General features: G+C 45.9%; 1 protein-coding gene across 2 annotated transcripts in view; it reads right to left on the reverse strand.

Moving 5' to 3' along the window:
- The window catches only part of Extl3 (exostosin like glycosyltransferase 3), a 44,881-nt gene that overhangs the window by 13,623 nt on the left and 5,934 nt on the right, over positions 1-25,324 (reverse strand). The window contains exons 2-4 of one of the 2 annotated variants that reach the window (XM_028758834.1): positions 14,828-14,918; positions 10,065-12,671; positions 1,242-1,369 (exon numbers count right to left, since the gene is read on the reverse strand). In XM_028758834.1, coding sequence (XP_028614667.1) covers positions 1,242-1,369; positions 10,065-12,212 — 2,276 coding nt within the window. In that variant the 5' untranslated portion in view covers positions 12,213-12,671; positions 14,828-14,918. Of the gene's footprint in view, positions 1-1,241; positions 1,370-10,064; positions 12,672-12,764; positions 12,784-14,827; positions 14,919-25,324 lie in introns of those variants that run through there. The other variant, XM_028758835.1, reaches the window with a different exon arrangement.

The following is a 25,324-nucleotide window of genomic DNA, read 5'->3' on the forward strand; positions in this document are numbered from 1 at the left end:
TCTGTGATGAAACAGGAATTAATAATCTACTTTCCACAGTAAATGCCAACTTCTCAAAGAGGTTCTAAATGTTCATGCTCTGGTGACCTCTGAGGATGTTTCACACACTGACCTGAGCCCACACACCAGTGACAACCCTCTTTGTTCTCTTACACACAGTGTACCTCACTAGGACACCTAAGGCCCCAGAGCACCTGACCCTGACTCTGAGGGAGCAGCCCAGCACAGTAGGCAGAGTTAAGCAGGCATGCAAGTCCATCCCAGCTGCCTGCCACTGCTTACAGCTGTATCTCTGGCGTCTAAGCTCACGCCTACAGATCATCCTACAGCTACAACAGCGGCCCGGGCTGCACTGGATCACCCTGTTCATTATTTCCATTAGAGACAGCTCTGGGCTGTCTGTGACTGCTCTGACCGCCTAAGGAGACTCCTCCCTCCCTTGGTGGATCTGTACTATGATGGCTTTATTAGGAGATGGTGGAAGCCTAGCTGGAAGAGCAACTTACTGGGGGCATGTCCCTGGGTGGACACCCTGCCCTGGACCCTTCCCGTAATCATCCATTTCTCTGGTTCCTGTCTGCCATGACACAGAGACGCTCCTCTCTATAGGTTCTCAGCGCCACACTGTTATGGCCACAGCACCACTGACAGGATGCTTCAAAACCCAAGTCAAATAAATCTTCCCCTTAGTTGTTTCTATCAGATATTTGATACAATTAACTACATTAGGGAGAGAAACCAAGGTTCCCGAGTAGTTCCCATCACACAGCATGGATGTCAGCACCATCACCACCACTGCTACCACCTTCTCTTCCTCCTCCTCTTTTCCCATTGGACCCTGGTTCTCCATCTCACCTGCATCCCAGGGGCAGTACTCAGCACTGTCCTCCCAGCCTTCTAGGAGTTAGTTCCCACTCCGACAACACTACCCTGACTTCCTCACCTCTATTCTCAGCCAAGGAGATTGGGTTTAAGGATGTCAGACCTGACGGTCCAGGAGAGGCAGTAACACTGGCCCAGCCAGTTGCAGAGTCTTATCTACCTGGCTCCAGAGAAAGAGCCTACTGGGATCAGAGCAGCTCAGGAGAGGACAAGCAAAAACCAGCCCAAACCACTGAGACCTGGGACCAGCCCTATCCTGCGATGGATGCCCTCACAGCCTCAGAGTTTCTCCTCTGATGGCAGCTGGGAAGTTCAAGCTGGTTTTTAATCACTTCAGTGTTTGAAAAGCTCTCCCTTACCGAAACCCAAACATGATCTCATCATGGCGGAGGTGAGCATCATCGTCGATGGACAGTATGGCCTCTGTCTCAATCTCATTCCAGGGCAAGAACCGATTGTTCAAACTGTTCTTCTCAGTGCGGACAACCTGAAATGAAGGGAGAAAACACAAGAAATCAATCTGACATCAAAGAAGTCTCAAAGTGACTTTTAATCTAACCAACAACTGGCCTGGTGGCTTGCCGCTTGCTTGTGATGTCTAGCGTGTGCCTTACAATGAAGCTGCCATTTAGAACACACAGGGAGACCTCACACTAACTGTTAGTCACTGTTAGCTGGCCTTCCCATGAAACAAACGCCAAGGATTATTTTCGACAATGAACATAGCTTTTGAGGTGAAACATGTTTCCCAAGAGAACACAGGTGGCAGAGTACAGGTGAATCCAGATCCTAGCTCAGGTCCACCCAACTGCTCACAAATTTTAAAAAGATGCTTAGAAACACTGCTGAGTGTATCACTTCTGGCCAGCACCACCCCATCCCACCTCCAACTTTAAAGCCTTTGGGAGATAAACCTTTGAGAAGAGGTGTTCATTTCACCTTTGTGGAGCCCACCTGCAGTGTGGAAATCACCACCTGCAGTACTTACTAGGCATAAAAGGCTGTCTCTTTCTTCACAAGGTGTGTGTGTACAGGGCTGATTTGTCTTGATGAGGGAGGCATCTGTGCTAGCTCTTCAGAGGGAGCGTAATTTTAGTAGAAGGATGGAAAGAAAGATCTCAGTCAGGACACTGGGCTGAGATCACGGGTGTGTGGACTCGTAGATACTTGGTGTCAGGAGGGTCATCCTCTGTGCAGGGGAGATGTCATGGTGTCATGGAAGTGAGAGGATCATACTGGCTGAGTCCCCTGAGATCCTCTTTGCTTTCTCAGAGTAAAAGTGATGCTTCCTCATTAGTTGGACTAATAGCTAAGGCACTGTGGTTTGAAGATGTCCCCATAGGTCTGGTTCCCAGTTGGTGACTATCTGGGAAGTTTAGGTGTGCCTACTGGAGGATATGTATCTATGGCACGTGCTTTAAGAGTTTTGATTTGAGTCATTCTGAATTTACTCTTTGCTTCCTGCTGTGGGCCAGTGTGTGAGCGTCCAGCTTCTCTCCAGCTGCCCTGTCCGCTGTCTTGCTGCCTTGCTGTGGTATGACAGCGTCTTGTCCCTCTGGAACCATAAGCACAAACCAACCCTTCACTCCATAAGCTGCCTTGCTGTCTAACAACAAAAAGGCCGCTAATACTGTGCTATAAATGAAGAGAGCTATCAAACTCCTTATGACATCACTGAGACTTACTTCCAGCTATACTGAGGGGGGAGTTATAAAGAGAACACCTGCTCTGCACATCAGCAGGACTTTGGTGACAGTCTCATCTGGAATTGGCTAAAGTCCAGCTTTCATATTCCCAGTCCCTTGTCTGCTAAACTACTGCCGACTTTGCAAATATCTTTAACCCAAAGCCACCACTGAAAATGTATTATTAATCCCTGTCCCAACACAGGAAATGACGTCAACTACAAATGTATGTTAAGTACAGATTCGCTGGAGTGCTGCCTTAGTCATGCCTCAGTTCCACAGCTGTTCCAGCCCCATCAACACCGAGAAGGAGCTACACCAAGAAGTAACTACACTATTCCAGATGTCAGAGCCCAGCAGACTCAGAAATCCATCTTGCCCCAAGAATATTTAACCAGTAAGAAAGAATGAAAGAAAGGAAGGGAAGGAGGGAAGGAGGGAGGGAGGGAGGAAGGGAGGGAGGGAGGAGAGGGAGAGAAACAAGCAAAATAAAACAGCCTGGGTTTGTAGCCAGGGTTTGTAGCCAGGGTCTCCTAAGCACAGATTCAGTGGTAACAGCACAGAGGCCAAGTTGTGGTCAGGAAACAGCAGCCATTTAACAGGTGAAGACTGTCAAACTGGGTTAAAGGAAAGCAAAAGAGACAGTACTCCACTAAAGGAAGAGAACCAAGCACACAAGGTACTGCTCAGTGGTAGAAGGCTCACTTAGAGTGTGAGGTCCTGGGTGGGATGGAAAGGTGGCCAGAAGTGACAGGCCCTAAAGGCAAGTTTAGTGATGGTAAAATTCTATCCATTTTAAGATGCACCCAAGTTCAGAGATGTTATCAGGTAAGATTGTGTGGCCACATAAGACAGCTCACTCAAACGGTCCATCATCCATTCACTTTCCCAGCATCCCTTGGGTCCACTCATAGTACTATATTCAGGCAGTTCTGAGGACACAGCCCCTCCTCAGCCCCAGAAGATATAGAGAGAAATTCAATTTCTCAAGCTTCTCTTTAAGATTACCAGTTCTGTGAATTAATTTCCAGCAAGATTATCAACAGAGCCTGAGCACCTGGTGACTCAAAGCCAAGGGGCAAACTGCAAGGACACTGCCTGGCCCTTCAAGCCACCAGCCAAAGCTGCATTTCCCAAGAGCCCCAGCAGATGGCTCTGCACGGGTGCAAAGAGAGCAGCATGGCTGTGGAGCCTAAGCAGTGCAAATTCTACCAGACCTCAGTGTGAACCTGGTGGTTCCTTGGCTGGATCACTACAACACCGTGTTGTCTGCAGAACACGGCATCAATTACCAGCCAAACATCCAAACTCCGAGTCCCAAAGCAGAAAACAAGGAAAGCTGAAATGAAGACGGTGATGTGGGCCCACAGCAGACAGGATTCACTCGCAAATCACAGTTCACGGGCATCAAGTCACAGGCCTCCTTGTTCTCCTCACACCACCACTTGAGACAGTCTCTAGTCATTACCCTGGCTGTCCTGGAGCTCACTATGTAGAACAGGTTGGCCTCAACTCACAGAGATCCTCCTGCCTTACTTCCTAACTGCTGGGATTAAAGGTATGTGCCACCACACCTGGCTCCCTCCTTATTCTTTATAAGATCTGAGTAGGCTAGACCAGAAAGCCGGGAATCTAACAGCAGACAATCTCTGGACTGGATTCACAAGCAGGTTTGTGCAAAAGTTGGCTGAAGTCCATCCCTAAGATGACTGTCAAGAAGCCTGACAGGAAGATGGGGGAAGAGTTCTGATTCAGAAGCCAAGTAGGGAGGCTTCACCCTTAACCCAGCACAGGGGAGGTGGAAGTGGGAGGAGTCTAAGTTCAAGGCTACATACTACATCGTAGGTCAGGTCTCAGGGCAGCCTGGGCTATGTGAGACTCTGCCTCAAAACAAAAACAGATTCCAGTTTCAAAGCTACAGCGCTCAATCACTAGATGGAAGCTCACCAACTAACCCTTGTGGGTTACAGCAACAAAATCCTGAGAGAGACTCAGTCACTCCTAAACACACTGCACACAGCTCTGCACTAGTCTCTAGGAGTTCGAGAACAGCATAGCAAACGTAAAAGACACAGGCCAACCGAAAGGAACTTAAACCACATGTGCATTTTTGTTGATGTTTTGTTTCAAATTACAATAGTAATCCTCCACCCCAACCCCCAGGACTGGCTGTCTCTTTACATGATGCCAGGAAGATGTACTATAGACTTTGTGTTACACTTTAGTAACTCAGAAGACTAGCTTTCAAATTACTGCTTCAATTAAGAGGCTGGCAACCACCAGAAGGAATGGCATACATACTGCCTGCCACGGAGATGTCCAACACACATCAGACAAACACATGGATGAGTAAGTAGGTAAACGGAGACAGGAACCAATCGGCTCTGCAATACCAAGCATTCAACGTAACAGGCAATAGTAAGGAATGAGGAGACAAGTCAGGAGACCCCTTAGTATTTGCTTCTATGTACATTTTCTTCTTGCTGCATTGTTCAGGCAGGTCCTGAACTCCGTGTGTAGCCCAGGCTGGCCTTTAACATGCAGTCCTCCTACCTTCACCTATGTAGCCCTGGCTAGTTCTGGCAGTTCTCCTGGCTCTACCTCTAGACTGCTGGGATTATTTGTATGTGCCACAACATCTGACTTCGCCTTGCTTAATGCAGAAAGATCTCTTGACTTACATCAATCATGGAGGAACACTGGGTTACACTTGCTCGCTTCCCAGCAAGTTACCCAGCACATTCCCCGGTCAGCTGGCCTTCTGTGAGCATCCTTCAGAGAAGCCCAGACCCCATCACACCTTTCTTCTCAACACAGGGCAGTGTCCAGGACAGCAAGCCTGCACTGGACAGGCAGGTAGGTGTCTTTCACACCATTAAGTTCACACTGGCTCAGCCCAGCCTAACACCCTCCAGCCTCTAACAATGCCTTGAGCACAGCACACTTCCGGAGCTAGCCTTGTCTCGGGCCATCATATAGGCGACAGACGGAAACACCAGCCACTTCCTCTAACTTAAAGCAGACCACAGAGCTCAGGAATAAAGCACATGAGGCCCAGGAAGCCTCTCTAACAAGTGAGCACCAACATCAGAGAGCTTGAGGTGGGAGTCACCTACTCTATGAACAAGTGGGAGGGGCCAAGAGGGACAGTAACTACGAGGCTAATGCAGCTCAAAAACAGTGCCTGTTTAAACTCATGGGATACATCTATTTGAAGTTTTTTAAGCAGTGCTAAGACCTGTGAAAGCATTACTAAGGCAGCCCAAAGCAGAGGGGCAGCCTCCAGGGAGACGATACACACAAAGACCGTGCTCAGTACCGAGAAACCACTGAGACAGTTTACAAGTGGGGCTTGGCATGCACCTCTATCCCAGTCTGTGGAAGAGTGAGGCAGGGCAAACAGGAACTCGGGGCCAGCTAGATTACAAATGGCAAGCTCCAGCCCTAACAGCAAGCCTCTGCTTTCCACACAGCACTCCTGCCTAAAGCCACTGCATCTCTAGACTAGCACGGCCTCTTCCAGCTTCCCTCACACTTTGCAGTTACTTTACAGTCCTAGTTTAATACATGATATATTTATATTATTTACTCACAAGCAATCATGCCTTTCCAGGCAATCTGTGCTTGGTACAAAAGAAAAGCATTAGCTTACTCCATGTTAAATGGTCTGAACTCACGGAGTGAAGGGTGGCAATGAGAACTAAGGAAACCATGTCTAAGGGACTGCCTTGCTACAGTTGCTAAATCACTATGCAGCCTGACTTTCCAACAATCCCTTTAAACATCTACAATTCTTGCTTATTACACTCGTGACCCTGGCAGCTTTAGAATCTTCCTGTGCAGCCATGGGCTCACTCTCAAATTGCAACACTGACAAAAGGAAACCAGCAAATCACCCAGATACACTCAGAAGAAGCCGTGAGGTTTGTCCTCACTGACTCACTGTCTGGTTTACATGTGATATTTCAAAGAGTAGAGGCAAAGAGATTAAGAAAATAATGCATATTGTTTCTCTGAGGAGTGAGCCTTTGCAATGGCCTCTCAGCTTCCAGGATGTCCCACGGAGAAAGCCAAGAGGTAACAAGGGAAGGCAGCTCCCAGAGGCAGTTCCTGCCCAGCTCTCTCTTCTATGCACCAACAGGCCATGTAGGAAACTGTTAAAGTTGGTCTGCTGGCGAGGCATGCTGTTCCCCAACAGAAGTCTCCATGTTCAATTCCAGCACCAGCCGAGAGAGCAGAGGACAGTGGAAATCAGCCTGGAATCACTGATGTCTTCTTGAACTTGTCAAGAAATGGGAAGGGTCCCTTCCACTGCAGCCCAAGCCTTGAAAGACATCTCAACAGTCTGGTGAGTGTTATAAAAAGGCCATCTTACTATTTTCTACAATCTAAAATAAAGTCCACTAAAGAAGACAGGTAAATAGGAATAACTGAGACCAAAATTTTTGGTGTGTTAAAGAAGATTATCTAGAGAAGTGGTTCTCAGCCTTCCTACTGCCGTGACCCTTTAATATAGTTCCTCATGTTATGGTGACCCCCAGCCAAAAAATTACTTTGATTTCTACTTCATAACTGTAATTTTGCTACTGTTAGAAAAAAAATACCTACATTAGTAGGTATTTTTGAAGACAGAGGCTTGCCAACAGGGCCAGGACTCATAGGTTGAGAACTGCTGATCTAGAGGTTTCTGCTTCTGGGAGGGCTCCTACCAAAATCAATCCCTACAGATGACAACTATAAACTCTGGACAAACTTTAAAGATTCCTCAAAGAGAGGCTGGAGAGATGGCTCAGTGGTTAAGAGCACTGGCTGTTCTCCCAGAGTACCTAGGTTCAATTCCCAACACCTACATGGTAGCTCACAACTGTCTGCAATTCTAGTTCCAAGGGATTTCTCTCTCTCTCTCTCTCTCTCTCTCTCTCTCTCTCTCTCTCTCTCTCACACACACACACACACACACACACACACACACACACACTCACGGGGGGGGGGAGGCAGAACACCAATGTACATAAAATACAAATAAATTACTTTAAAAACAAAAAAAAAACTCCTCAAAAGAAAACAAACGACGGATGAAAGGGAGCTGAGAATCAGGCAGGGTCAAGGGCTGAGAATCCTTTGCTCTGAGGTGAGGTCAGATCTGGCTCTAAAGGGCAGCTTGGGGACTGAGAAAAACCCATAGTCTTTCTGTCTTGAGTATCAGGAGGTTCTGTGGATTCCTGAAAGGAAAGGATTATGAAATACAGAGAAGGAAGGGAGCTCGGTGTGTTGAGTAGATATGAATTAACTACCTGGCTCCAGCCCATTCCTACCTCAGGCTACCCCGACCCCTGCTCTCACAGAACAGGCAAACATAAACTTGACAAATACTGGGGCAACCATCCAACAGCCAAAAACTCTCCCTTTGTGTTCACAACCAATAAGCCACCCAGGGGAAAAAAATGCCTGTACTTTCAAAACAAACAAACAAACAAAAAACAAAAAAACAAAAAAAAAATCCAGGAGAACTAAGCCACGGCCTAAGATAAACTACAGAAAACCAAACATGAAGGGAAAGCTTGGAAGCAGCTAGAGAAAGCCGTAACTTACACACGGGGCAATGGTCTGAGAAGCCGATGAGACACATCCAGGTGCAGTGGAACAGCTGTACAGTGGTGTCCCCAAACTATCGGGAGCGCTGCAGGAGACTGGACACCCAATTCCTTGGCATGGGAATGCTCTTTTTTTTTTTTATTCTCCTTGTAAAAATTTACTCATTTTATTTTATGCATTCTTTGCCTGAATGTATGTTGGTGTACCATGTGTCTCTCAGTTGCCTGCAGTCAGAAAAGGGTATGGAATGCCAGGGAACTGGAGTTATGGATGGTTGTGAGCCACCATGTGGGTACTAGGAACAGAACACAGGTCTTCTGCAAGAGTACAAGTGCTCTCATTTGCTGAGCCGTCTCTCCAGCCTCCTTTGATATGCATTAGGCATCTCTCCATCACCACCTCTCAGTCGTCCTACACTTCATACGGAGGGTAGCCCAGCAGCCAATAGCACTGCCCCTCTGCCCAATAGCACTGGACCTGAGATCCTCTTAACAGAGTGTGGAACCAACTCCATGGACGGTGGCCATGAAGGTCACCTTCACTCCATCATGATGTAATTAATAAAGAGTGGAGACTTTAAAATGTAAGACCTACCACATGTCCCCCACTAAGATAATCCCTCTCCACTCAAGTATCTATGGCTCATAGGAGTCCACGGCTGACAGATGTTAGCCTGTATGCCTGATGCCTGCCTGAACCCTGGGCACAATGCCTGCCCAGCATTCTCTGCAGCTGCATGGATACTTCTAGGTTGATTCATTAGCCAGTATGCTGACTTGAATCATCTTCCCTGGAGGTATAGTCTACTAGACTGCCTATGAAGCTAATTTTACAACGAACTTATTAACTGTAGCACAAAGAAAAGGTTATGTTGGCATTAAGGTGAAAAACCTTTGAGGAGCATTATAGACAAACCCATGCTGGTGCTAACACCTGCCTTCACCAAGAGGGCCAGCAATTTCAACTGCTGCTCTAAATACCTGCTTCCCTGAAGCAGAAAACACAGTCAAAATATTTAGTGACTAGACTGAAATTCTCTAATCTGAAACTCTTTCCTTTTAAAAATAACTAGAGAAGACTGCATGCTACTCCAGAAAGTGTGTTAGAGCAGTCTGTTTGCAGAGTGTCTGCCATTTCCAGCTAAGTATCATATCGCTGCAATGAGCTGCCCAGAAACCACAGGACCTACTCATTTCCCAACAGATTAAAGAAAGGATTAGTTCTGGCAAGTCTGCTGGTGGATTTCAGTAACTGCTTACTGGAAGCAGGAAGCCAACGCCACTCCACCGTCCACTGTATGAGTAAGTGTGTCTCTCACAAACTAGCACACTTTAAAATAACTCAACGCCACCTATGCCTTAGTTACTGTTTTACTGCTGTGAAAAGATACCATGACCAAAGCAACTGTTGTAAGAGAAAGCATTTACTGGGATCTTGTTTACAGTTTCAGAGGGTCAGTTCAGTACCATCACGGTAGGGAGCATGGTGGTAGGTAGGCAGGCACAGTACTGGATAAGCAGCTGAGAGCTATGCAGAGAGCATAGACAGACCTGGGGTAGGCTTTTGAAACCTCAAAGTCCAACCCCAGTGATACATCTTCTCCAATAAGGCTTCACTCCTAATCCTCTCCAAACAGTTTGCATTCATGGGGAAAGGCACCACCTATGTGGGTCTATAAATAACAGATAAATGTGCTATACCAGCATGCAAGAGGCCGTGGGCTCAATTCCCAGCACCAGGAGTGCATACATGCACACACATGTACACGCACGCCCACACACACACAGAGAAGTATACATACATTCACCTCTACCACAAGGGAGCAAAAGTAATAAAAAGTAGAGAAGGCATTAAAAGTGAGGTACTATTCCGCACAGTAAAACACACTGCCCATTTTATTACCATGATGGGGACACCAATGTCTGGCCACAAAAGGTCCTCCGAGGGCAGCTTGGGAGAGTTCCACACCACCACTACCTTGTTCAGGTAGGGGAGGCCGTTGAGTCTCTCCAGGGAGTTCATGAGCACTTCCTCCCGCTCATAGGTCAGCATCACAACTGTGAACTGCTCCCGCTGGACATTGCCTCCAAGTGCTGCCTGGAACTCCTTGCCAGAGCCCCCAGCCCCGCCACCGATGGGCCGAAATCCAGTCCCTGAGCCCAGGAATTTGGCCTCAGAGGGCAACACAGGATCAAAGGGTGTGTGTGGGAAAAGATGGAAAGGTCCGGGTGCAGAGTTCCAGCTGCGGTAACAGTCTGTGACAGTCAGAGTGAAATTTCGGAGGTATTTAGGTGAGGCATAGGGCGGTTCTGTCTCTACAGGCCCCAGGTCCAGGTCCCCATTGTCAGCCATGTTGGGGTCAGTTCCAGCTGCTTTGCCTGAACGATGGGGGATCTCAGCTGCTACCTCTTCCCGGATGGGAGCAGCTGGGATCTGAATTCGAGTCCTAATCATGGCCAGCACGGTATTAAAAATACTGTCAGCGGTGGAGAAATAGGTCTCCCAGAGAAAGCGGCCTTGCCGCCTCATAGCCAACAGATCACTGTCTGAGAGACTTCGTAACAGGAAGTGGACCTCTGTAACACGAGGCTTGGGCACCACCAGGGCAGCCTCGTTCCACTGCAGCATGTCATGGTACGGGAGCTGCACCTGCTCCCCAAGCACAACCGGCACAGCTCCCACCTCCAGGGCTTCGAAGAGCCGTGTCGCACACCCAGATGAAATGAGCAGGCGCGGATCCCCAGGAGTGATGATGAGGGCGAAGGTGGAGAGCTTCAGCAACTCTAGCCGGTCTTCCCGCTCCCCACACAGTGCCCACTCAGTCGGCAGACTGGGCTTCGGCTGGTTTTTGCAAGTAAATTCCACCAGCACCTGATCTAGCTTGCTGTCCTGTACGGCCTTTAGAGTGGCAATGATCCGATCATCATAGTCGGCTGGAGGGTCACCCTCCATTTCTTCCTCAAAGGAACGGGCCTCCTGAAGGCTAGATCTCAGAGACTCAATCTTCTCGCCCTGGAAAGTGAAGAGATATTTCCGCTTAACTGGCACCTGTGGTGGGATTTCCATGAAGTTGGGTTCAGACATGGCATGGACAAGTGGTGACACGACCAAGTCAAAGCCAGCTCTGTACTGGGTAGCATAGAAGGTGGACTGGGCCACCATGGCCCGGGCGGTACTGACATTGTACAGTAAATTCTGTGTGTCTGACTTCCGGGACAGGTTGATGATGACATGGTTGTGTCCATCTGTCCTCCAGTGTGGCAGAGAATACAGCTGCTTTTCAAGGTCAGCAGGCCGCAGCACAGTGGGCTCTTGCATTTCTCCTACTAACACCACATACAGGCAGGCGATGGCTGCATTTTCTGTAACATAAACGTTGGCTCTCACTGTAGCCTGAAAAGCCTGCTTGACTAAAGGGTCCAGGTAGCTCCCAAAGGCAAACTGGTCACTGTCATAGACATAGACTGGAAACCCAGATGTCAGAGGACAACGAGAGTAATCAAAGCAGTTGTGAAGCCGGCAACCTCGAGTGACTTTGGGGGGTGGAAGGCCAGCATCGTCCTTCTCGGGAAGCAGTCGGATGGGCAGGGACAGTTTGGGCTGGTTCTGGGCCATCAGCTCCTTGTAGGAGTGCTCTGTCTGGCTAATGACATTCTTGAGCTGCAGCAGGTCCTGCTTGGCATTCTCTATACTCTTCTTACAGGCTTCAATCTTGAGGTTTAGCTTGGCAATCTCGCTGTTCAGCTCCTGCCGCTTGGCTTCTAGCTGTAGAAGCTCTTCACTCACAGACTCACGGATCCGACAAAGATCTAGAACATGCTTTACCTCACAGAGCTCGTTGCCAGCCCGAGGGCCAAAGATGCGCTTGCCAGCCTCATCTGCCTCATCCAGAGTGGTGAGGTAATAGTGAGCAATGAGGGGGAAGAAGACCAGGATGATGAACAGTGTAAAACTCAGCCATGTCAGTCGGATGCGGTTGGACCAGCGCAGCATACAGGTCTGACCACCGTTTCCCACTCCCCCATTCCGCAACATGGTATAGCCTGTCATGAGTTCACTGTGGCTCTTGCCCACTCAGATCACGTCGGATCACTTGCCATAACCATGAGTCTGTCTGACAAAACTCAATCTCTTTTTCACACACAAGTTTCTGGAAGAATCAGTGCGCTCCCTGCACAAGGCACCAAATAAAATGGAAATTTCATTTTCCTCGCTGTGACTCAGGTCTCTAACCCTAGTCAGGCAAATCCTAAGTATCAGCTGTCATCATCAAACAGACAAAGGTACCACATTGCTGATGGGATGGAAAGGAAGAGATCCACGGTGTTAAAATCCAGGGAAAGAGCCCTGGACTCAGAGAGACCATTTTAACTGCCATAGTTTTTGTTCCTTGGCTCTGTTGGCCAGCCAATATGCATAGCTTCTATTCAAGTTATGCAGTGACTGGTAAAAATGGCTGGCAGTTTGAAATGTCAGCCCCGTCCTCCATGTCACTACCAACAATCAGGCCTGCAAGAGAAGGAGAATCTTGTCAGTTCTGAAAAGCTTCCGTTCAAAGCTCCATTGCCACCCCTTCCCCAGCCCCAGCACAGATGGTTCTACCTGAGAGCTGGGCACCGCATGAGGTGGAGAAAAGCAACATGCACTGACCCTCGGTCCTCCGGAACATGAAAGTCTCCTTTTGAACTACTTAGCAAAAACAACTCCAAGAAGCCCAATTTGTTAAGTTTAGAGTTGAAAAGAGTTAAGAGAACTCTTTTGAACTTCACCCAGGAGTAGATAAAAGGTATTTTCCAGCTTGCCTCTATTTATCTTCCATTAGCAGACATCAGGCACTCCTTCTTAAAATAGAAACAGTAACTTGGTCTTTCAGAGAGAAGACTATACTTAGAAATGAGAGGTATCGTCCTGTATCCTTCAGGGACAGACCTGCAGCTGGCCCTTATCCTCAGTGACCTCATCTTGTAAAGTGGATGTAAGTGCATGCAGATAACAAGGTATGATTTATTTTACTATGAAAATAAGCAGAGGACGTGAGGTACCAAGACACAGTACTGACACAGCTTCCCAGTCCTGTCCCTCACCAAACTCTATAACCCCAACATACAGAAGCAGCCTACCTACATTCCCCTTAAACTGGACACAGCTACAAGTCAAACTTGTATAGAGTACACTTATACATACATACATACATACATACACACACACACATATATATATATGCATGTATGTATATACACATACATATATACATAGAGTCCATACTAGCCTATGCCCATAAGATACTCCAATTTCATTCTTTTACATCTTCACACACACAAAAGACATTCATAGCCAGGTAGGGTGACAGACACAGCCATTCTAACTGGCACTCAAGAGGCCCAGGTAGGAAAGTCTTGAATTCAAGGCCAGCCAGTGCTACACAACAAGACCCGCCTCAAAAAAAATGAAACAAAAATGTGTGAGTGTGAGTGTGTGTGTGTGTGTGTGTGTGTGTGAGAGAGAGAGAGAGAGAGAGAGAGACAGACAGACAGACAGACAGACTGCATGTACTTCTGACAGTCTAGCATATGCCAAAAAAAAAAATTCTAGCACAGTAATAACCCTTGACCTCAAACTTTACTGAGTCTGAGAGACAAGATGTAAACCCCTGAGGAGAACTTGTCCATCTTGTACAAATCTGGGAGTTCAATACCCAGCAGGGACAAGGGAAGAAGGCAGAAACCACCTGCAGGAGCACTCCTACAACAAATGTCTCACAAAGGCTAGCCACTCCCAGCCTCCATCTTTGTTCCAGATGTGCACCGGTTAAAGTCTCCTGAGGTCTCTTCTGTTCTAAAGTAAAAACAAAAGCTGATGGCAGTTTTACTAAGGGTTAAGGAGAGCAAGTGATCAGGGCAACAGAAAGCAAACAAAATTTATCCTTGAAATACTAAATGTGGATAATCTAAACTTGTTAAATAGAGGCTCAGCAGTGCAGTGTGCTTACAGCTCTTGTAGAGGACCCAGGCTTCGTTCCCAGCATTCACGGGGTAGCTCCTGCAAGCACTTGCAACTACAGCTCCAGGGATTGCAAAGCCTCTGGCCTCCACATACTTGTGTGCACAAATACACACACACACACACACACACACACACACATACACACACACATAAAAATAAATTAGGGCTGGGAGTGGTAGCAAGTAACTTTAATCCCAGAATTCACGAGGCAAAGAGAAGCAGATCTCTATGAGTGTGAAACCACTCTGGTCTACAATTTTAGGCCAGATAGAATTATATAAAGTAATACCCTGCCTCAAAAAAATAAAAATAAATCTTCAAACTCAGATAAATAACTTCTACACAAACATTCCACATTTCATCCTTTGTTAGATCATTTGTTTTGTTTTGGAGACAGGGTCTCACTATGGCTGTCCTGGACTCAATATGTAGACCAGGCTGGCCTAAAACTCTTAGAGATACACCTGCCTCTGTCTCCCAGGTACTGGGACTAAAGATGTGGCCACTGCCTGGTTCATGACCCACATTTCTAAAGCATCCATAGTATCCTTTTATTCAAATGTTTGTGCTTCTACCATCCCAATGAGTAAATAAAGAACAGAACAGAGGGAAGAAAAGACAGACTCCAGGCCACGAAGCCGGGGCCTTCTCGCTCACCCTACCTGGCAGAGCTCTTCGTTTCTCTGGCTTATGTAGTAACATCATGCTTCAACACAGGACTTCTTGAACTAGTGGACACCAGAGCTTGTTCTCCTGGTTTAAAGAGAAAACAGAAAGTTCTCACTACGGAAGGTGCTGCTAAGGACTTTAATTAGTCTTTCTGAAAAGGCTTCCCTTGCAGATTCAGCAGTCACAGAACATACTATCCATCAAACAGAGCTGTTTGGAGTCAGTGGGTACTACTGACAAGCACGAGGATGCTGGGAATTTTCTCACAGGCAAACTACTTGGGTGGCTGTTGCTTGCTGATAGGCCTGAGGGTGTAAAACAGGGTGCTGTAAGATGCAGGCAGTGTACACGGACTTCAGAAGTACACAGGAGCCCTTTGTCGGTGAGGTGATGCTTACAACTAGAATGGAGTTCAAGGTAACAGGAGGCAGGTGAGGAGCATCTGGAGGGATAAATGAACCAGCATCAGCGTGGTGAGCCAGGTGGCATCCCTGTAATCCCACATGGAGGAAGCAAAGGCAGGAGGAGCTTGGGTTCAATGCATCTGGGCAACAGTGCTCCCAGTGCACCCAACATACAAGCAAAGTTGACAACAGAAATAAATGTTCTAATGGAAACCAACACTGATCCTAAAAAATTTCATCCGACTAAGTTCTGTCTCATTCACCACCACAAGCCAAAGAGTAACCAATGGCCAACAGTGTGGATCTTGCCTCCTAAACAGTTAACAGCTTGCAAGCATAAAAAGAAGCCCTCAAACCCTCTTCTGTAACACTCCCATCCAGAAATAAATGCCCCCCCCCAACACTTACACAAAGAGATCTCGAGTGGTTTTCAGGGCAAGTGCAGTGTGCACCGTGTAATCCTCACCAGCCACAGCACTCATGCCTGCCGACCTGCCCCGTCCCTGCCTACAATGCATCCTTCACACTGCAAACCAGAAGCAGCTTCTCTTGCCCTTAGGATCGCTATGTGCTTTCTCCATGCACTGCCCCTCACCATTCATTCCAATTGAGCTTCTCTGTGCTGCCTTTCCGCTCACCCACACTAAGGTCTGTACTACTGCATATTTGCTGCTTTGTCTGTAATGGCTTTTCCTGCTTGACTCTGGGGCTTCGGGTCCAGTTTCTTTTTGTTTTGTTTTATTTTGTTTTTCTAAAACAGGGTTTCTCTGTATAGCCCTTGCTGTCCTTTAACTCACTGTAGACCAGGCCGGCCTTGACCTCAAAGATCCCCCTGTTACCACCACCCAGCTAAGGCTCTTTCTTAATGCTCTCACCTTAAAGTTGTCTTCTGTAGTCCTTGACACTCTCTGACTTTCTGGTATTAACCTACTGACTTCCTTCTTCTGCTTCTTTCTCTTTTCCTCCCCCCTTTCCTCTCCTTTCCTCCCTCCCTCTCTCTCTCCCCCCCTTTTCTTTCTCGCCCACTTTCCACACTAAACCCTATTCCCCGAGAGCAGGACCCTTTCACTCCAGCCTTGCTATGTCATCACTGTGTCTACTGCGAGTTAATGAATGAGTGGTGTCACTGATTGCTGCCCAGTCTCTTCCCTTGGTTTTTATGGTAGGACATTTTTAGTACCACACCCACACCTTTGACTCATGTTCTTTTTCTGTCTTGGGGACATCCAGTCTTCCTCCTACCTCATACTTAAAAAGGACTCTGTAAGGCTCTCAGTATCATGTTAATGAATCCATCTGCTTCCATGATGATGTCAAACATCACTATGCTCAGATCTTCTAGAAGCTATCCTCAAGGCTTGCCTGGCTGCTCTGCACCACAATGAGGACCTCCTGCCTTTCCTGAGGTGCACCAGTCACTTCAAGAAATTTGTTTTCCAAACAACTTTTAGATCTACCCATGATTCCACCATTGTCCAGTCAGAAACAATGTGCTAAACTCAGGAAAGAGACCTCAGAGCAGCCAGGCCTGGATGGAACCCCACTGTCAGATGCTCATTTTATCATCAGAAAAGCAGCAGTACCTTTGCTTGGAAGCGTTATAAAACTCAGAGGCTGCATGGAAGCATTCACTTCTGAGTATGCTGTACAAAAAGTTACAGACTGGCTACAAGCCTCAGTTACTTTTTGGTTTTTTGTTTTGTTTTGTTTTGTTTTGTTTTGTTTTTTTGGGTTTTTTTTTTGTTGTTTGTTTTTGTTTTTTTGGTTTTTTGAGACAGGGTTTCTCTGTGTAGCCCTGGCTGTCCTGGAACTCACTCTGTAGACCAGGCTGGCCTCGATCTCAGAAATCCGCCTGCCTCTGCCTCCCGAGTGCTGGGATTAAAGGCGTGCACAACCACTGCCCGGCTCTCAGTTACTTTTCAATCTCCAGCTCCTACATCTGGTCTTGTGCCAAATCATGCAATTTTTATTGTGATCATAATCACAATAATAGACTTGCAATAATAGTTTAGAATAATTTTTTCACTTACTCCTTTTTAAGTAATACTCTACCTTCACCCTAGTCCTAGCCTACAGCAATCATATGACTTAACCCCAGATTCTCTACCAATTTACCCTATGTATTACTGAATTTGGTCTGTGCTCCAACTTGAATGTTGCTGGCCCATCCCTCAGGTCTCTTCTACTATACACAGTCTACTGATGACCACAGCCCATCTCACTTTCTCCCTATCTTTCTGTCTTATTTAGTATTTAAGTAAGACTCAATCTGTTAACCTGGGATGATGGCAAATGCCTGCTAGAGAGACAAAGGCATGAGGACCACTTGAGTTAGGAGTTCTAGACCAACATGAACAATGTATGGAGACTCTTATTTAAAAAATAAATAAATAAAATAATTAAAATTTTAATATGATAACACCAACAAGTAAACCACCTGTGGTCTTCATTTCCATCCACTACAAGTGTAACATAGCCAAGGAGGCATTTGCCAAGGCCAGCATGATGCTTTTTGAATGTTATGAGCAAGCTTAAGCCACTCAATATTTCAGGAGGATGAGGACAGACCTCGTGAAGTATACCTCTAGCTGAGGTGCTCGAGCAACTGAAAGCTGCTAGGCTAGAGATCAGGAAAATGGCCTTGTTAAGTTGCCCACGCTCTGATGGATGGCCCTATACCCATGCACAGGACAGAACTGACTGGACTCTGGGTTATAAAAAGAGGGCATGAAACTGGAAGGTGGATGTGGGGGGATTGGATGAGTAGTAGGGACTGATAAGATCCAAACACACTGTACATATGTATGAAATTACTAATGAATAAAAAAACCTGAGCCAGATAGACCTCCTTATTTTCTACAAATGTTTTGTGACAACAGAAGAAGACAGACTAACACAGTATTATAAGTAATCAGAGATGGTTTAAAGCATACAGCACAGAGGTTTTTTCTCTGTCTGTGGGCTGCTAACCCTTTGAGGGGTTAAACAACCCTTTCACGGGAGTCACCTAAAACCGTTGAAAAACATGGATATTTATACTACGATTTGTAACAGTTGTAAAATTACAGTTATGAAGCAGTAATGAATCACAACATGTATTAAAGTTCCTTATAACAGAAGTACAAATGCTATACCATTTTACATACGGAACGAGTATCTGCAGGTTTTTTATCAACAGAACCTAACACAATCCCTCTCTCATACTAAGGAGAACTGTATTTTATCTGTCTTCTTTAATTGATACCCTTAAAATATAATGTTGGCTTAGCCAAGCCAAAGGTTTACGGGTATTTCTGATGGCTCCCTCCACTCAGAGTACAGCATGGCAACCTGCATCAGGCACATGGTGATCTACTTTAGTCTTAGCTCATGGTCTTCTAGGTTTGCTCATGTCCTTGCCATTTCTTTGCTCACAAAATTCTGTTCCTCTCTGTGCCTCATTCTTTCCTTCTGGTTGTCGTCCCCCCTCCACACACACACACAATTTTCCTTCTCCACTATACGCTGGAGAACCCTCTAGATTTATCATTGCCATTACAAAGCAAAATGTCAGTGCATCTGTATGTGTAAGGCAATTTGATCCACTGTCTGGTTGGGTGTGGGTTGTGTATGTTTTCTATATGGGGTGGAGTGGACACATACATATTCAGAGGCCAGAAGTTGACCTTGGATATGTTCCTCAATCTGATCTTACCTTTTTGTTTGCTTGCTTCCTTTTGGTTTCAAGACAGAGTTTCTCTGTATAGACCTGAACGTCCTAGAATTCTCTGTACACCAGGCTGGCCTCTCACAGAGATCCGCCTGCCTCTGCTTCTGAGGAATGGAATCAAAGGCATGTCCCACCACCACAGGGCTCCAACATTACTTTTTAAGAGAAGATCTCTTACCAGCCCTGGAGCTTACCATTAAGCTATACTTACTGGCTGGCCCCAAGGATGCTCACACCTCTGCCTCCCCAGCACAGATGCGTGCAGTGCATGTGGAGTTTGAGTGCTGGGAATCAAACACAGGCCCTCCAAGTTGTGTGGAATGCACTTTTCCAATTGAACAATCTCCCCAGGCCCACACTCTGCTGTTTGAAAAATCTTTAAACAGTATTTACTTGTAGGGTTTTTATTTGGAGAGGAGTCACTGAACTTTCTGAATCTTAAAACTCATGTTGCTAACCTAGAAGTTTATTAATTGCAGTCTCTGGACATAGTCTGCCTCTGTCGCCCCTGGGTCTCTATCTGGTGCCTATCAGAGCCCATTCCAGCCTCCAAACCTTCTCACCTCCTTCATAACTTTCACTTTGCCTTTGTGCTGCCTTCTGGAAACTTTCAGCAAAGGCTAGTAGACAACTAATATTTTAGTATGCATGGGGGTCACAAAAAATATCTGCAGCATATTTTAGTCTTTTAAAAAGGGGGAAAGATCCAGAGAAATGGCTCAGTGGTTAAGAGCATTTGTTGCTCTTGCAGTAGTACCAGGTTCAGTTCCCAGCAACCACATGATGGCTTGGAACCCAGTTCTAAGGGATCTGATGCCCACTTTTAACTAACCTCCATGACTCCAGGCATACACGTGGTACACACATACACATAAGCAAAATATTCATATACATAAAGTAAAACAAATCTTAAAAAAATAAAACACTTTTTAAATGTTGTTCATTCTTACACCGAAAACTATAAAAAGCAAGACATTCTCTGGGCACAGTGACATACAACTTTAATCCCAGCAGCACCTGGGAGACTGGGACAGGTGGACCTCTGTGAGTTAAAGGCCAGCCTTGTCTACACAGTAAGACCCCCACACACACACACACTCACATACACTATCTCTTTTTCTCCCCTCTCCCCCTCCCCCCTCCCCCCCCTCTCATGTGCAGGCCAGATGCAGCCCACAGGCATGATCATCAGCTCTCTCCTCTGCCTGTATCACTACTCAGCCTAGCCAAGTTCTTTCATGTTGTAACAGTAACAGTACCTACTTATCTTTCCTGGCTCACCTTATTCTAGCTGATTCTTGCTTATAGGATGGTGGATTGCTTCCTTTGTAATCCTGTATCAGTCACTCTTTGGGGTTGTTTATTTCTGAGAAACCTATGGGCACCCATCTAGAACGGTCTGTTGGACAGCTAGCCCTGCCTTATTATCAGTCTTGTGTTTCACGTGAATTTCTCAAGTTAGAGATTCTCAACACCACACAGCAATGATAAATGTGAACACAGAATCCAGAGACAGGAAAACCACAGCCATGCTTTCTTGGTGGCCATTTCCTCATCCTGACAACCCACAGTCCAGGTTAAGAGAGGCATCTGTGTGCCTCTGGCAGAGACTCTCCGTCTCTTACTGCTTCTCTAAAGATCTATATTCTCACATGGTGCTCCAATCCTACTGCTCACAAACTCCAGGGCTAAGCACAAGTCACTAACACTGACCAACCTCTCAGGTGAGGTCACTCCAGCCTACTGACCAGATCCTTAGATTCTTAGCCCCTGCTTCCTACCCACCACTTGTCTGCTTTAAAGGGAAGTTACCTCTCTCTCTTGACTACATAATATGGATCCTGAAGGGGAAACACATATGCTATTTTGCCAAAGGCAGAGGCTTTCCTTACCCACGCAGACATGCTTATAAAACTAGGACACCGTATGTTCTCTTTTGCAACCTGATTTTTCTTTTCACTTATATTAAGAGCTGTTAAGTCAGTTATGGTGGTGTATGCCCATGATCTGAGCACTTGAGAGGTAGAAGCAGTAGAATCAAGACTTCAAGGTCAGGGCTGAAGTCAGTTCATCAAAGGACCACAGTTTGTTTCCTGAGTCAGTGGCTCACAATGGCCTATATAACTCTAGGACCAGAGGATCCAAATGTCCCCTTCTCGGGTTCTAAAGGCACTGTATTCACAGACACACAGATACCCACACAATGCACACAATTTTTAAATAAAAAATAAATTTTAAAAATAGTTCAGGTTGGCTGGAGGGACGGCTCAATGATTAAGAGCACTGACTGCTCTTCCAGAGGTCCTGAGTTCAATTCCGAGCAACCATATGGTGGCTCACAGCCATCTGTAATGGGATCCTATACTCTCTTCTGGTGTGTCTGAAGAGAGCAACAGTGTACTCATATACATAAAATAAATAAATAAATCTAAAAAAAAAAAGTTCAAGGTTAACCTTAGCTACACAGCCAGTTTAAGAAAGGAGCTCAAGAAAGCTGAACAGTGTGACCCACAAAGAATCAGATTGGCTCCACTGTTTCCAAACATACATGAGCTCACATATATATTCCCATGAACCCAGGCTTCAGGCACCAGTATTTTGAGCCCCACTCTCCAGAAGATCTGATGGGGTTTCTCATGCAAGTTGGGGAGGTGTGTGTTCTTTGTTGATTTCTGGTTCACAACTTTGTCAACAGAGATGAGTGAGTACAAGGGCTAATCTAGTGGAAGAACATAGCACTGAGGAAGCTGGGTCCCTGGGCCCTCTGGGTATTGGGTAACCAGAAAGCATACTGACTAATTCTCCCAGTGATAATGCCTCTGACTGGTACCCTGGCCACTGTTGCTTCCTTGGTGAAAGAATAGTGAGGTTTCTCTTCCAGAGTTCCTGCCTTTCTGTTCTTTGCTGGTTCTCTCTAGGCCAGAAAGTTCTATTTGAGGAGAGGTGGGAAAGCAGATGCCTTTGGTATGGAATTGGGTTTTGCTCAACTGGAATACCAAGGAAGCTCTCACCACATTCTCTCTGCCTGTGATCCAGGTACTTGGAGGAGCCCTGGCTGAGGGAAGGAGGTAAGAATGGCATCTTGCTCCAGGTGGGGAAGGGTCCCCAAGCAGTTCAGTCATGCCTTCCCTTTCCCTCTTACTCTCAACACCCACTCGGGCCTTTGTAAATAAATAAATGTGATTTTTATTGTGAGATGAAAGAAAGAGAAAAAGAAAGAAAGAAGAGAAGAAAGACAGACCCCTGTACTCCTACCCTGAGACATCCTACCACAAAGGCACTAGCAGTTAAAAAAAAAAAAAAACTCGCCCCCACACAGGCATTAGTAGTTGAATACCACCCATACAAAAAGGCCTTGCACTAGTGTAGCCCTTTTGTGTGCGAGGTAAGCACTAGGGAGACGCTTCTGGTTTCCATAACGATCAAGGCCTTCTTGAGCATTTCTGCACACAGCCAGAGCGTGTTTCCATGTGAAGCTGCTCAGTTAGAAGAATGTCTTGCTATTTTTTAAATCATTGTTTACTAGGAAGAGGATAACACATTTTCAAAGAACAGAATCCAAGCTTCCATTCGCCAGCACTCACTGGCGATGGTGACAGGTGGGTAGAACTCAGGTGTCTCTTAGCTCACCACATCTCCCATTCTTCTGTCTGGTCAAAGCCAGAAGACCAGGACTGGGCAAAGAGAAAGGGACCCAGAGCAATTTTTCCTTCATACTAAATGGTAGTTAAGAGTAGGTGAGAATTCTCTCTCTCTCTCTCTCTCTTCTCCCAGAAAATGATAAGGAAACATACTCTGCCACTAAAAGAGCCATACCAAGCGGGCATAAAGAAGAAAAACTCCATATACAAGCTACTTTAAATCTTACAGATTCCATAAAGTTTCCCAACTACAAAGGTCTGCCAAATCCCTAGACTCCCATTAGACTCAATTTAATATTATTTGGTTCAAAACTTAGGTCATCACTTCAACTGATTCTTCAACTCCTTAGAGAAACTCAATTTTTTCCCTCTCTAGTCTTTAAATCTCCCATACAGAGATGGCAGCTATGACAAAATACTAATCAAACGCTCAGCTGACACTGTCATCTCTAGGCAATTTTGAAATTTACAGCCTGTTCCCCTGTCACCTCTTCCCGTCATCTATTCCTACCCCCTTGTCACCTCCTACTTCCTCCTCTGTCACCTCCGCCCCTCTGTCACCCACCCCATCATGTCACCTCCTTTTCTTTGTCTCCATCTTCTCTTTGTCTCTTTTCTGTCATCCCCATCACCTCCTCCTCTGTTACCTCTTTCCTTCTCTGACACACACACACACACACACACACACCTGGCCCTGTCACCTCCTCTGTAGCTACCTTCTCCTCTAGCATTCCTTAGCCTTCAGCCAACTCCTGAATTGGCAGGAATACTATTCTGCTCTATCAGGACCTTACTTTTAAGAGGTTATTGATAAATTCTTATCATAACCATTCTACTTGACTTTTCTTCTTTTAAGAATAAAGCTCAAGAAAAAAAAAGAATAAAGCTCTGAAGCGAAGCTGAACATGGGCCTCACACCTTTAGTCCCAGCACTTGGGAGGCAGAAGTAGGTGAATCTCTGTGAATTCAAGGCCAGCCTGGTCTACAGAGTAAGTTTCAGGACAGCCAGGGCTACACAGAGAAACCCTGTCTCGAAAAACAAAAAAAAACAAAAAGAAAAAAAAAGAATAAGCTCTTGTTTACTAGGAAACTTTGGGACATCTGTTTCCTTAGATCTGCATTAGTGTCTTTCAACAGTTATATCCTAAAAAGCTGGAGAGGGTAAGGAGAGAGACAAAGAGGAACTGGAAGAAATTATGCCAAGACACTCACCAGATGTGCCTGGTTCCACTTGGGTTGCCCTTCCAGGTGTTAACCAAGTGAAACCTCACATGTGCTTAATATGGTTCTCAATAATTGTGAGCCAACACTTCTTGAATGTTCCGTGTGAGGCAGGTTAAGTCTACACATTCCTCAATGTGTAGACTTAATGACCACCTTAATCATCCAACAACCGTACAGGACAATGCCACTGCACCAAGTACACAAGAAAGCCAAAGCACAGTGTCCACTTGGTAGCACTTACCAAGGCAGCCTGCCTAATTCAGGCCCCAACCATTGTGTTAAACTGCCCGTGACATTCATCTAAGGAAGAGGGTCCCATGTCCCATAAGCATACACACAGGATGATTTCTACATCCTCCATGACTGTGCTAATGCACCATAACCACAATAATTAAAGCCACCACTCTCTTCAGATTTATAGTGTCTCTTTACTAAAGAGAAAACGATACACCACTGTATCTTTATCTGTGCACCCAAGACCTGCCTACCTATCCATACATACAGTACTATTTTCTTTCTCCCATTTCAGCCAAAACTGCCTCATCGAGCAGGAGAATTCTATCAAAACCTAACACAGGTTCTCTACACACATCTTGGCCATGACCATGAGACTTGACTCTTTTTTTGAAGGCTGGTGACAAGTGAATGAATGTAATTAAAGACAACTAAGGAAGACAGCTCTGCACCTAGATTGAAGCAGAAAGCCAGCAGTAACACTGCACCCACGAGTTCCCTCACCTCTGCGGCGCCAGGCACAGCGTGCTCCAGACAACACAACTCACACTATCGATTGTTTCAGAAGCCACTTGGGGGCTCCTGCAATTTCTGCTTTATAGACAAAGATGTGGTAAATCGTGGAGGTTAGGAAAGTTGCTTAAGAAAATATAGCAAAAAACTGAGGAGCCAGACACAAGCCCGGATCTGTGCGGCCTACACCCTGTGCATAGCTTCTCACTTGTCTACTGTCTGTTGACTAGCAAGAAATACTTTGTTGCTATTCCTTTTACTTGGTAACTATGTATCATTTTTGTAATTAAAAACAAACAAACAAAAAACTAGGCCTGGCAGTGTATTCCTGTAGTCCTAGCACTCAGGAGGCTGAGGCAAAGAACAGCGACTTGGAGGCCAGCCTGAGAGCCACAACAAACAAGAGTGAAGGGAAGGTGGAAAGACAGGGAAATATTTTATTGCAGTCTTTTAAAGTATATCATACTTGACAGTCCAGTGAATAATGTGGTAATTACCTATTTGAGGGGGGGGGGAACAGATTTCTATGACTAACCAGAATAAAAAAGCCCCAGATGAATTTTAAAAAATATATCATAAATGAACCATAAGAAAAGGAAAGCATGCTTGTCACTTTAGCTCAAGTTAAACATGGCTACTTTCCTAGGAATCCAAGCAAACACACAGCAGTGCACCCACAGAAGTTAAACACACCTGACTACCTGTGAATCAAAGGACTGTGTGTTGGGGGGAAGGGTGATCAAAAGACTGATCTGCTGACGGACC

Source organism: Grammomys surdaster, unplaced genomic scaffold (assembly GCF_004785775.1).
Source record: "Grammomys surdaster isolate TR1022 unplaced genomic scaffold, NIH_TR_1.0 126219, whole genome shotgun sequence".
NCBI lineage: Eukaryota > Metazoa > Chordata > Mammalia > Rodentia > Muridae > Grammomys > Grammomys surdaster.